Source organism: Gossypium raimondii, chromosome 11 (genome assembly GCF_025698545.1).
Source record: "Gossypium raimondii isolate GPD5lz chromosome 11, ASM2569854v1, whole genome shotgun sequence".
In the NCBI taxonomy this organism is placed as follows: domain Eukaryota; kingdom Viridiplantae; phylum Streptophyta; class Magnoliopsida; order Malvales; family Malvaceae; genus Gossypium; species Gossypium raimondii.
In genome coordinates this window covers 62,549,019-62,562,764 of record NC_068575.1, presented here as the reverse complement: position 1 = coordinate 62,562,764, position 13,746 = coordinate 62,549,019, and the positions used below count along the sequence as shown (strand labels likewise).

The window sequence follows — 13,746 nt, the reverse complement described above, 5'->3', positions numbered from 1 at the left end:
CCCGCAAACTCAGTCAAGTTGAGCAAAGGGATAAATTAAAATATAGTCCCTAAACTTGAAAACCTCTTCCATATTGATCTATGAACTTTTTTAGTCCATATAATCTTGAAACTTGACAGTTTTTCTCAATTTAATCTCTGAATTTAGATTTTATTAAATTAGGATGACATGGAATTATGATATTGTATCATTTCATTAAATTTTTTTTTTATATTTTATATAAAATTTTCAAGTGGTGACATAGAAAAACTTAGAGAACTATGTCATTATACCCAAATGAAATCTAAGTTCAGTGATTAAATTGAGAATATTTGCTAAATTTGGAGACTAAATTGAAAACAATTACTAAGTTTAAGAACTAAATATTGTTTTTTCCCTTGAGAAAAAAACCCTAACCCCAAGCTCATCGCCTCCACGTATATAAATCTTTTACAGAGCTTTCTTTCTCGTTTCGCCATTCGATTTTTTGAGCAAAGCGGCAGCACAGAACATAGCTTGAAACTCGCCATCTCTCACTTCTTCAGGTTTCTCTCTCACTTTTTTTTCTTTGTGTTTTTTTTTATATACGAAGTGCTTTCATTAAATTAGTGGCATAGATTTTTTTCTTTATTCTGGTTTTTCATTGTTATTCCATAAACCAGAAGATTTTTGCTTTATATTCTTTTACTGGATTTGTAAGGAATATAGTAAAGTTTTTTTCAGTCTCTTGTACTTTTGAACTTAGTTATTTGAATAATGAATCCCATGTTGTGACTTGTTTCCATCGCTTTAAGATTTTATCAACTTTGTGATTTGCTTTTAGATTGGGATATTTTATTAATTTACTGGAATTGGGTGTTCTTGAATAGAAACTAAGAGTCGAAAACGATGGCGTATGCTGCAATGAAACCGACCAAGCCTGGTTTGGAGGAATCCCAAGAGCAGATTCACAAAATCAGGATCACTCTCTCCTCCAAGAATGTGAAAAACCTCGAGAAAGGTACAATAAAATTTTGGTTCATATGTATGGATGAAAATTTGATTTTGATTCAATTGTACACATTTAAAGAAATGAATACATACAATGATTTTCATTATGGATTTATATAATTGTTTTTGTGTATGTAACACATCAATGTAAAATAGTGCTAATTCGATAATGTTTTTAGTGATTTGCGAAAATTGAATCAAATTAAAAATTCATGTATAAAATTGCAAATCAAATTTCATGTGTGACATTGCACATTAGATCAAGGTGAATGTATAATTTTGGTATTTATCCCTATTTTGTATGCTGAAACTATTACATTTCATTTATTATGTTATTATCCCTATAATTTTGTTATTTAGACCTCAAATTTGCTTATCCTTGGTGTAAAATTGTATAGGAAGTTCCTCAATATGATAGTTCTTTCGATAGATTGATGATACCGATTCATTTAGCATTGGTTATCCTAATATTTTTCTTTTTCATTTATAGTTTGTGCTGACTTGGTTCGTGGTGCCAAGGATAAGAGACTGAGGGTTAAGGGACCAGTGAGAATGCCCACCAAGGTTCTTCACATCACCACAAGGAAGTCTCCCTGCGGTGAAGGTATTTTACTTGCCTTGCATGTTGCGGTCTTATGATATTTTGTACCTTACTTTTATGTAGACTTTGTTTCTTATCTTGAAAGCATCCTTTGAAAACTTATAAATTGTATGTTTATGATTCCCCTGCTCTATACTGCAAATCTGAATTATTCATCTGTACTCTATTATTATTTTATATTAGAAAAATCATTAAGAACTGCCTTCACTTCCTTCTTGCATGTTTAAACATATCGAACTTGCCTTGGTACTGGAAGAATTTAATGTTTGAGCTACTTGGTGCATTTTTTCCCCTACATAACATGGAGTTTATATGTTCATTGGTTACTAGTGAATGTGATACTGTAACTCTCAATTATATCAGTTGATTGTGGTAAAAGATTGCATTTTCCCCCCATTCACTCAAAAAATGGGCAAATTTGTCCTTGTATATCAAGTTGGTGTGCCTCTTTGATCTGACGTATAGGGACTAATTTGCTTATTTTTTGAGTGAAGGGGGCAAAATGTAATCCGGCTCCTAGTATAAGGGCTTCTACAGTACTTGTACCATTGATTGTCTATGTTGGCTATGGCCGGGGTTTGATTTGCAGGCCAATAAAGTGAAGTATGCTCCAAGGTTTTCATGTATAGTGAGTAACTTGTATGGACAAGTAATGATACTATTTGTGTGCTTTGTAGGAACTAACACATGGGATCGGTTTGAACTCCGTGTTCACAAGCGAGTTATTGACCTTTTCAGCTCTCCCGACGTGGTCAAACAAATTACTTCCATCACCATCGAACCCGGAGTTGAGGTCGAGGTCACCATTGCAGATTCTTAAATGTGTGCCTCACTTTTGCCTTTTTCGGACCTTAACTAGTTTTAGTTGATTCAAAGGGCTTTCGTGTCACAACTGCAGATTTTGTTTTCTTTTGTTATTTAAAAGATTATGGTTGCATTCTCTATTTATGCATTATTTTGACATTGAAAAAAATCATGAAATTACCATTTTGACCTCTTCATTTTATATACACATGAACTATCATACGTATGAACATAAACCTATATTCATTGGTACTGCTCTAAATTAGGAAGGCGTGCATAGGGTATGGCAACAAGTGATTCTGTTTTCTTCAAAACAAACCTGAAATTCTCTTCTAAACTGGGCTTCGTCCCTTCCAGTCATACCCATTCGAACGATTGCACATCTCTGCCAATGGAATTCCGACACAAATCCTTCTTACCGACCCAAATGGCAAAGACCGGAAAACTGTTCCCTTCGTAATCAATATAATCTAAGAATTTCTTGGGCTGAAACCGAAGGAAATCATCCTACAACTCAGGGTCTTTTTGCATGGGGCATGCATTAATGAAAACCCGGGAATTTTTAGGGATTGTATATCCGGCAACAAAATAAACTACAACAATTAAACTCAAAACCTGAAGAAAAACAGGATTAATTTCTAAAAGCACAGCCTTTACTTCAGTGATGGATAAAGAGTCTTTATCATCTCCTCGCTGATGCAGCTCTAACAATTGCCGCATAAAATCACACTAATTTCATCCCTTCTCTTTCCATCATCACCGATCTTCATTCGGTTCATCATTACTGATTCTAAAACCCCATAAAACTACGACAATTGGTTCTTCGATTTGGATACAATTCCTTGTATATCAAACGGGGCAAGAGCTGGAAACAGATCACAAACATTGGGTGCTGTAAATAATCTTACAAATTCATTTAATCGTTTCCTCAACTCAATCAAATCCTTGCTTTCCTCTTCGTTCCATTCCGATGAACCACCCAAAAAGCGTGCTCATCATCACTCTGATGAATGGAAGGTTTGCTATTATAGGCAAGCCTCGAGGACCAGGTGGCAGAGGTGGGTTTGTTTTGGTGAATTTTTTAGCCCGCCACCACCACGCACAGTAGAAAATTACTAGCGCCGCCAGCTTAAGAGCAGCGTAGCAGCCCCATGACCAATCTTCGCACGCATGAATTGCGAAGTTGTCGTATAAGTTGGTCACGAGCTAAAGCTCTTCCGTATAGCTAACGTATCCAGTGCAATTGTAATTTCTGGTATCGACTGTTCTCCAATACCATACCCAATGGATTGTAGCCACCTGGAGTGTATTCTTTCTAGACTCTAAACCCGTCTTTTAAGACTAAGCATTTATATGCTATGATGAAGCTTTTTTATGCTCTTGGTGCTGATCAAAGCTTAAAAACAATATCAAGACAATAATCAACAATATCAATGTCGCATATATGATTAACCCTATTTATGAACTGTTCTTTTTAACAATAAGGCGTGACATGATGGTTATTTATCTCATCTCTTATTCATATGGTCAGGGTTTTGATCCTTACTATTATTAATCATTTATCTATTTGAAGAATATGTGTAACGAAAAAATTGATCATTATTGCCAACGATAAATATCTTATCTTCAAATAAAAAAAGAAGAGAAAATTCAAAATATGTGCTTTGGGCTTACATTTTATCATATCATTGTCAACTTCAATTTGTTTTGTTCAATCAAAATGGAATTTCGATTTTGAAATGCCACAAGTAATACAAGATCTTCACAATGATTCATAACTTAATCTGTACAATGACACCAATATCATTATCATGGAAAATTATTTTACGTGTTATTGTAACAAAAATAAAAATAAAAATTTCTAAATTGTAAGGAACACACATTTATTTCAACAAATTTGTCTATATCTTATATGTAATCTAAATTAGGATGGATCCAGAGGGTCATGAGTAATTACCCTTTTAAAATTTTCAGATTTTTAAATTTTATATATAAACTATCTTATATTTTAGATTTGATGTTTACATTGTATAACGTTCATCTCCCTTGGCCAAATTGTATTTCATATAATTCGTCCTTTTAAGTCATAATGTTATACTTTATATTAACGAATTAAGTATTTTTCAGTTTTAATTATATAACTTCAATAATAATAATCAAATATTAATGTATAATGAGTCTTGAAAGATTAAACTTAAAAGCCCAATATGGACTTTAAAGCCGAATTTCAGAATTAATTGATTTGACCCATACCCATACATATTAGGTTAGTGACTTTATTATATTTTGACGTATATGTTTTGTTAAGGAATTATCTTCCTTTGGTAAGGCGCTGACATTGTTGAGAGAAAAAGAAAGAAGTTTGATGCGGAGACTGAGAGCACAGAGTAAAAAAATATAAATTATCTTCCTCTCGACTCCTTACGCAAAAGACCACTCAGTAAATATTTTTGCATAAATTATGTTATTTATTTGACTTAGTATTATTTTTCTTTTTCCTAATATGTTTTTGTTTAATATATTATTATAGTTTTCAAGTTTTTCGATTAAATTATAGTCAACAAAAAATCGAATGTTTTTTTCAAGAAAAGGGTGTCCGAAAGCAATAATGATTAATTAGTTCCTCAACCTTCTATAATTAGTGGAGAAAAATCAAATATCGGATCTTCCCAAGCTCTTGAACGAGATATCAGGTCTTCTAAATCTCAAGATTCTGAACAAGATATCGAGTCTTACCAAGCTGCTCAATCGTTCATACTTTTTAAGAAATATTAAATTGATTTGTGTAGCTCGAAAAATCGAATAATTAATTCAATTCAGACAAACGAATCAAAATACATACAAATATAAATTTAGTTATATACTAAAAAAAAATCATAGCCCCTCTGCTTTCTAAAACCAAATCTTGGTCTTGCCAGCACCAGTGATATTGGCCTCCAAACTAGTTGCTAGATGCTGGTTATAGCCGCTTCAACAATATATATATATTTCTTTAATTTTAGTTCCAGCCAATTATTATATTTTAAACAATAGTGATATTTGTTCTATTTTCTTTGAAAACATGCAAAATTGTAGCATTGTTGTTCATCACTATTATAAACATATTAAAAGCTGTATAGCTTGTTTATTTAATCTATTGCTAAAATATTTATCAACTTACCTGTGATGTCCAAAATAAGAGGGACATTGAAAATAAACAACTTCCAACAGTGCATTAATTACTTTTGTTAATCTGGATTAGAGATAGATTAAGCAAACCACCCCCACGTTCACCCACTATATTTAATTAAAGATTGAAACTTAAAGCTCTCTGCAAAATCTACCTGTTCTATCATCATTTTATAATTTATATAATTTACATATTTTTTTTCTAGTTTATGATATCGATTTTAAATTAAGGTAAAAGCAAAACATAGGTTAACTTTACATTGTCATGAAATAACATTGTCTTAAATTATGTCTTTCATATTGAGAACTATTGTTCTTTAAATATATATTAATTTACATAAGGTATTCACTTGAATTTAAATAATAGCTTAGTATCAAGGGGGAAATCAAAGGGGTCAAAATAAGAAATTTATTTACAAAAGTTTTAAATTGTATTCTTTATAACTAAGAGGGACTAAAGTTTATATTATTCCACTTAACTAAAGGGCCCAAAGACCCTATTTGCCCTTAACTACTTATTCCAAAATAAGGGCGTAGCCAGAGGGAATATAGGAGCTTTGGCTATAAGAGATATTCTCAAAATAAAATCAGATTTGTTTAGCATTTGATTAAATGCAAAATTTTCATTTTTTACTTCTTTGAAAATTAATAATTAAATTAGATATTTTAACACAAATTTTTAATTCTATACCCAAAATTTTATATTTCTTTAGGCAGGTAAATTATAATTTTATGATTAATTGAGATTAATCTTTATGATTGTTTCTTTTGTAATGTGATTGAGAAGGTTCAAACCTGAATCCTTTCTTTAAAATTGCTATAATAATGTGTGAAGGGTGTTGTTTTAAGAAATTCTTTGCAATGGGCCAAAAATATAGTCATCTTTAGAATTTAATCCATTGATTATCTTTCAATCATATGACAAATTAGCTCATATTAACTCCATCAAAATCAAAGCACAGTGCAATGTTCAATCTTTTTAATTAACACTTCGAGACAAATGATTTACTATATATTAATCGCTATATACAAATTAAAACTCTCCATAAACTAATTTTAACCTATGCTAACCCCCTTTTTTTTCCGTTTGGTTTGCAGGAAAAAGCAGTGGAACAATGAAAATCTAAGCTTCGATGCCTTTCCCTTGTGGAAACCTGACCCTAAACACATGTTCTTCCCCAGTGCATTTATCCACCTTTACAATCCATTGGCTTCTTTTCACCAAAGCATTTGGTTTGATCCTAGTGACCAGCAGCCCTTCTCCTATAGGCAACAATTGAGTTTTCGATCCACCGGACCACCACGAACCTTTAGCAAATGCGTTATAACCCACAACGACAGCTCCATTTCGTTTCGTGCCAGCCGGCACTGCTCGAACCATGCCTTCATGATTCTCCAGGTTGCAATCAATAAGCACGAAATCGGCTTCTGTGTATCGGCTTAGCAGTAGATTTCGAGTATCACCGACTACGAACTCGACACGACAAGCGTCGTAACCGAGGATTTGCTTCGATGATCGGAGTTGTTCGGTGCCGGGGAGGATGCAAATGACACGGCCGCCTGTTTGGTGAGCGGCTGCCACTAGAGCTAATGTGGTATAATCGGCAGCATCGGCACATGCTGCGACCATTAGTTGCGCGTTGTTGCCCACTGCAAGGGCGGATATGAATTCGGCTGCGTTTGGTTCTTTAGCGTTTTGGCCCTGCATACATGAAACCAAACTCAAAATAGGGAACTCTTAGACAATTGCAAAGCAAAACTTGTATGTATGTACGAAGGAAACTAACCATTTTCAAGGTTTTGAGGTATGCTTTTGTGGCATTCTCAGCAGACCAGAAAGCCATTTTCGTTTCTTTTTTGTTGCAGGTTTTGGATTGAAGCGACTAAAGGGTTTTACAAGCCTTTGTTCAAATGATAGAGATGTGTTGGTTAATGGAGAATGTATATATATATATAATCTAAGGAGGATGATATACTATTGAAGTGTGCAATTTAAGTCCAACTGGCCATGTTTATTAGTTAATTTTTTTTAAAAAAAATCTAACTATTGTGTTAAATTTCAAGATAGTGGATTTTTTGGGTTAATAACATCAATTTTGCCATTTCTAAACTTGAAACCAATTTGGGCTAATATACAATTTGGTTTATGAGTTTAGTTTTGGTGTTCAATTTGATACTTACGGTTTTTCTTGTCTCAATTTGATACTTAAGTTTTGTTTCAATGTTCAGCTTGGTACATAGATCAAATGTTTTCATGTGACCCAATGAATGTTTGACACGTGTAGTTTAGTACAAAAATGTAATTAATTGAGATAAAAAAACTAAGTGCCAAATTAAACAATGAAGCTAAACTCAAGTACTTGATTGGGATAGGTAAAAAACTCAAGTTTCAAATTGAAAAACCAAGTATCAAAGTGAGCATTGAAACCAAATATAAGTACCAAATTGAGACAAAAAACCACAGATACTTAATTGAACATTAAAACCAAACTCAGATACTAAATTAGTATAATAACCCAATTAGTTTTGATTTTAAAGTATATAACTATTTTGCAACTATATATATTAGTATCACTTACGTATTTAACTTCTAATATATATTTTCAATTCCAAATTAGTTAAAAATTAACATAAATAAAAGGGATCTAATATAAGCTTCGTAGAAGCAACTTGATGTTTTCCAAAGAAATTATTATAATAAATTCGGAAATCTGCACAAGTCAGTAATTAATGTTAGATAAGCTGTTGTGTCCTTTATGAAGAGACAATTTAAATTTTCATTAAATTGTGTTGATAATTTCTTACAAAAAAAAAAAAAGACAAGGCTCCCATGTTTAACTCTGTTCACAACCCAACAAAACTCCTATTTTAAGAAATTTTATAATTACAACAACAATTAATAGACAACTTCTACATTGTTGTTTCTTGACATTGACGTGTTTTTGAAAGTGGAATCTAAAATGTTTTAAAATTTTAATTGATAAACAAGGAATAAAGTACTTTGAGCTGTACTTTTCCTCATATTGTTTTTTTTTCTATATTATTGAGAACGAAAACGAATACTATAACGAAAAAAACATCCATCTTCATATCGCATATATATTTTCTTGATTATTACTTATTTTTATTCATATATCTTCAATTCATAAATGAAAAAAAATGTATTTAAGTATACTCAAATTCACGACTTTTTAATTATTGTAATAATAATGCTACTAACCGAATTAAAATTCAATTAATTTGAAACAAATACGATGGTTGGGAATGATTCTGCATGCATACATGTTTATTCGCAGAAAATGCATGTACCTTCAACCAACACGAAAACAAGATCTTGGAATCTGATTACGAAATATTAAAGAGGAAATTGTGATATGAATCATAAACATGCAAATTTGTCCATTTAATGCCATCCAAAGATTCTTCCCTTTTTTTTTCTTTTGTTTTATAAGAATAAATGACCGAACAAAGACTGTAAAATTAAAACTCTGATGCAATTTGCCCCCTCAAACCCCAAAAACTAGAGATGTAGATCAGATCAAGATGTCCCCCACATGGATTCATGTTATACCAAATCCATTCATATTTCCTCCCTCACTGCCATGCATTATGAGATGCTCCCCAATTTGTCTGTTTCTAAAAGTTGATGTTTTATTTAGGATTTGACCTTAGAAATTATATTTCTATCGTTACTTTGGTTTAATTTCTTGTATTTGCTTCTGTTAATGACATAAGCTATCTCTCTCTCTCTTTTGTCAGCTCTTGTTTTCGTGTGTAGATACTAAATTAAATAATTAATTTAATTATTGAACTGAATTGAGTTTAAACAAAAAAAAAGATTAGATTAAATTTATTCAAAATTAATTCGAAACTTGAAATTTTTTGAAACTTTGTCGCAACCCAATCCGTCCCATGGATAGTTGTAATCTTAACCAAAACTTTTAACTTCAAGGCCCACATGTATACCTATACTATATATAATTTTTTTTAAAAAAAATGAACTAATATTAAAGTAGTGAAATATTATATAAAAGTAATATTAAGTTAAAAGCAATGAAATATTAAAATAATAACTATTTGTAGGTGACAATTTGACTAATATTCTAATGATTAATAATTCTATCTAATTACTTAATATTTACTATAAATTATTTTCCAATTTTTCATTTTCATTACTTTTAAAGTTAAATCAATTATCATTTAATTAGAAATTATATTGTTTAATATTTAAAATAACACAAAATCATGTGCAACGCACCTGATATAAGAACTAGTTAATTAAAGGCACATGAATTATTTTATAATTTTAATCAATATTATCATTTGTACAGATTAAATTATTTAAACTTACTTATTATGATGAATTATTTAAGTTCACTTGGCTCGAAAGAGGGCATCCCGTCGTTAGTAGCACCAATAAACTTCCTCCCGAAATGGTAGAGAATTCATCCATCCAATTAATTTGAAGGCATTGCATTAATCAAAGTCATATTTAATTCAATCTATTCATAAGAATAAATATCATAAGCAAGCAAACACATGCCAACGATTGTACAATATAAATGCAATTAAATCGTAGGTGTAATACCTAAATTTTGCCCAATCAATAATAAAACCAAATAAAAATAAAAATAAAATAAATGTCCAGTTTTTATTACAACAGCAAGCCCAATTAAGTTACCCAAAATATATTTCCCAAACCCAAATAACCCAACACCAGACCCAAATCCTAGCCCAACTTGAAGTGGCCTATTTGCTTGAAGCATCCAGAAATCCCTAGGGTTTCTAGAATGATTTGCGCCGCAGTCAAGCCAGGCTCCTCTCCGCTCACGCATCAGCCTCCCCCACGTGCGTCTCGCCTCCAGCTGACTCCTGCAACGTTAGAGTATGCCCAAAGATCAATAATGAGATGATTGTAATAACATACTTGATTTATCATGTTTATTAATATAAGACGTTACCATTATTATTTCAGTTTCTTTTCTGTGTGTATAAATAAACTGTTTTATAATAATGTCCTGAGAATAATATGATTATTCTTAAAAGTTCCTAACTTACTGGACTTCAATTTTCCTCGTTGAATTTAAGTAACCGAGTGTTTCTTTTTCAATTAAAGCATAAAAATTCCAAATCAAAGCTTATGTCGACGATTCAAAACGTTGTGTCCTAACTCATTCGATATGGCATTTTGTTATCTCGAGACGTGGTTAAATAAAAGCAAATTCATGTGTAGTCTTTGGAACTTCAAAGGATCGTACCCTAACTTACGGGGTTTCGATTTCCTCATCTCATCGAAGCAAAATGACCCATTTTTTAGTTTGCAAAATAATAAATGTCAATAAATATTTTTAAAAAGGGGAATCACTTTTCAATCTTTTTTTCGACATTCGACCTTAAGACATTAAATAATCAATTAGGTACCAATTTTGGGCGTTACAAGGGTGCTAACCCTTCTTCGTACGTAACTGACTCCCGAACCCATTTTTTTTTGAAATCTGTGGACCAAAATTATTTTTAAGGTGATTCGGTCACACCTTAATAAAAGATCGGTGGCGACTCCCATTTTCATTTTTAATAAGCCGACGCCGTTTTTGTTTTCAAAAAGAGGTTTCGAAAGTAGGAATGAATATAAGCATATTAAATGTGCCCATTGTTATGGACTGAGCTAAAACATATTTTCTTGTTCAACAGTATGAGCTGAAACATATATATTTACAAACATTTTAAAATTAAGTTCCATCATTTCCATCAACATTACCAGACATAAAAAGTGGGATCTACTAACATGTTTTTAAACACCACCAAGGGTAAGTGACAATCATGGCAAACTTAAAACAACGAAACAAGGAAGACATTTATACCCAAAGGCCCGAAACGTTGAATTGGAGTACGTTGTTGGACTTGGATTCCACGGCCCAGGGCCAGCTTTTTCCACTGCTCCGCGTTTCGTACCCCGTCTTCTTTGCCGCATATCTTAATCCTTCTAAAGAAAAATTCCCTTCTTTTCCATTTTGTTTGAGCGTAGGCCACCCAGGGGGTATACGACCACCACTTCAGATCCTCCACCTCTTCATCGTCGTTTAATATAGCATATCATCAGAGGCGAAGCCTTAAAATTTTTAAGTGGGCCGAAATTAAATTTTAATTTTTAATAGTTTATATCTTTATAATTTTTAAAGGATCAAATTAAAATTTTATTATTTTTAAGGGGCCAAAGTATAATTTTACTTTAACTAATTTAAAATTTTAAAATTTCTAAACGTCTAAATAGACAATTTTCTATTAAGGGGGGCTGGGCCCTGCCAGTCCCCATAGATACAACAATGCATATCATATAGCTTATGAATATGTAAAACCCAATATATTCATTTGTATTGCTCCAAATTAGGAAGTCGTGCAATGGGTATAGCAACAAGTGATTCCGTTTTCTTCAAAACAAGTCCAAATTTATCTTCTAAATTAAGCTTGGTCTCCTCTGACAATCTCCATTCAAATGAGTGGACCAAAGAGCCTACGAGCAGCGCTGCCATCTTCTTCGCCATAGAAATCCCAACACACATCCTCCTCCCTGACCCAAATGGAAGATACTTGAAATTGTTGTCTCGATAGTTAATGTCGGTTTCCAAGAATCTCTCAGGTTGAAATCGAAGAGGATCATCCCACAACTCAAGGTCCCTTTGCATGGCCCATGCATTAATGAAAACCCTACAACCTTTAGGGATAGTATATCCACCAATTATGGTGGTCTCACTGGGCACGTGAGGCAGTAAAAGTGGAGCAACTGGGTGAAGACGAAGTGTCTCCTTTATGACAGCATCCAAGTATACAAGTTGAGGTATATAAGACTCTTCCATCGTGTTTTGGTTTCCGACCACCATATTTAATTCCTCAATGAGTTTCGTCATTTTATCTGGATGGCGTAATAGTTCAGTCATTGTCCACTCTACAGTAGTGGGTATTGTATCTGTACCGGCGACCACCAGATCCTTTGAGATATGGAGATTAGTAGTGTAAAATGGAAAATATCAACAGTTTTGTGGATGTTAATATGTTACAATGTTAAGTTAAATTTATTTACCAGAAGCAAAGCCTTCACTTCATTAAGGGATAAAGAGCTATTATCATCTCCTCGCTGGTGCAGCTCCAACAATTGTTGCATAAAATCCTTGCTAATTTTTTCCTTTTTTTTTCCATCATCTCCAATGTTTCTTCGGTTCTTTATCATTGATTCAAAAACCCCATAAAACCACGACAATTGCTCCTTCGCTTTGGATTCAATTCCTTGTAAATCAAATGGGGCGAGAATTGGGAAAAGATCAGAAACATTCGGTGTTGCAAATGTTATTATAAATTCATCCAATCGTTTCCTCAACTCAATCAAATCTTGTGATGGATCATCACCCCATAGCGTGCTCGTCATCAATCGTAGAGCGGTTGCTGATAATCGTTCATCAATATTAACTAATGAACCAACTTTTCCATGAATTTCCGTCACCATTCGTCGAACCTCACGTCGATGAAGCACGTAGCAAGCATCCAAGCTTTGTTTACTCATGATTTCACAAACAACAAGCTTACGCAAACGGTTGTATCCAGGGCTCTTGGGTCTCCATGCGATGTTGAGTCCACCAAAGGTGCCGACCACGGCGGCTGCTGGAATATCACGGTTAGCAAAGATGGCATCCTGGACTTTGAGGACCTCATTGGCAAGTGAAGGCGAGTTTATGACTATTACAATCATTCTCCCCATCCGAAGTTTTATGATGGGACCATAGATTCGAGACAGGTCTGAAAAGTAACGGTGCAGTTGAGGTTGGATGAAAGGAAGGTTTCCTATTATAGGCAAGCCTAACGGACCAGGTGGTAGAGGTGGGTTTATTTTGGTGAATTTCATACCCCGCCACAACCACCATGCACAGCAGAAAATTGCTAGCCCCGTCGCCATAAGAGGAGCAAGGGCTTGGCAATCCCATGACCAGCCTTCGCAGGCAAGAATTGCGAGCTTATCATATAAGTTGGACATATTTGTTTTTGATGATAGAATGCAAAAGAAATGGAGCTATATATAAAGCAACTGTATGTGTAGCTAGGAAAAAATATATTTCAATACAAACTGGCATTTATTAATTTCTTACGACCTCTTTAATGCTTAAATTAATCACTAAATATAGTTATTCTATGGGTAACAGTTACTCCCCCTTTTT

The 13,746-nt window shown here is 33.1% G+C and overlaps 3 protein-coding genes across 3 annotated transcripts; 1 reads left to right on the top strand and 2 right to left on the bottom strand.

Moving 5' to 3' along the window:
• The first annotated feature begins 365 nt into the window (after window positions 1-365).
• On the top strand, window positions 366-2,557 carry LOC105801751 (40S ribosomal protein S20-2). The gene is made up of 4 exons (XM_012633018.2): window positions 366-524; window positions 849-979; window positions 1,460-1,573; window positions 2,248-2,557. The coding sequence occupies exons 2-4, from the start codon at window positions 868-870 to the stop codon at window positions 2,388-2,390; spliced, it is 369 nt and encodes a 122-aa protein (XP_012488472.1). The 5' UTR covers window positions 366-524; window positions 849-867; the 3' UTR covers window positions 2,391-2,557.
• A 3,921-nt stretch (window positions 2,558-6,478) lies between these two features.
• On the bottom strand, window positions 6,479-7,446 carry LOC105801412 (uncharacterized). Its single transcript, XM_012632714.2, has 2 exons — window positions 7,330-7,446; window positions 6,479-7,244 (listed from the first exon to the last, which is right to left on the bottom strand). The coding sequence occupies exons 1-2, from the start codon at window positions 7,384-7,386 to the stop codon at window positions 6,666-6,668; spliced, it is 636 nt and encodes a 211-aa protein (XP_012488168.1). The 5' UTR covers window positions 7,387-7,446; the 3' UTR covers window positions 6,479-6,665.
• Window positions 7,447-11,881: 4,435 nt separating this feature from the next.
• On the bottom strand, window positions 11,882-13,565 carry LOC105801752 (carnosic acid synthase). The gene is made up of 2 exons (XM_012633019.2): window positions 12,621-13,565; window positions 11,882-12,528 (listed from the first exon to the last, which is right to left on the bottom strand). Exons 1-2 carry the CDS (start codon window positions 13,563-13,565, stop codon window positions 11,908-11,910), a joined length of 1,566 nt encoding a protein of 521 aa, XP_012488473.1. The 3' UTR covers window positions 11,882-11,907.
• Between the last annotated feature and the right edge of the window lie 181 nt (window positions 13,566-13,746).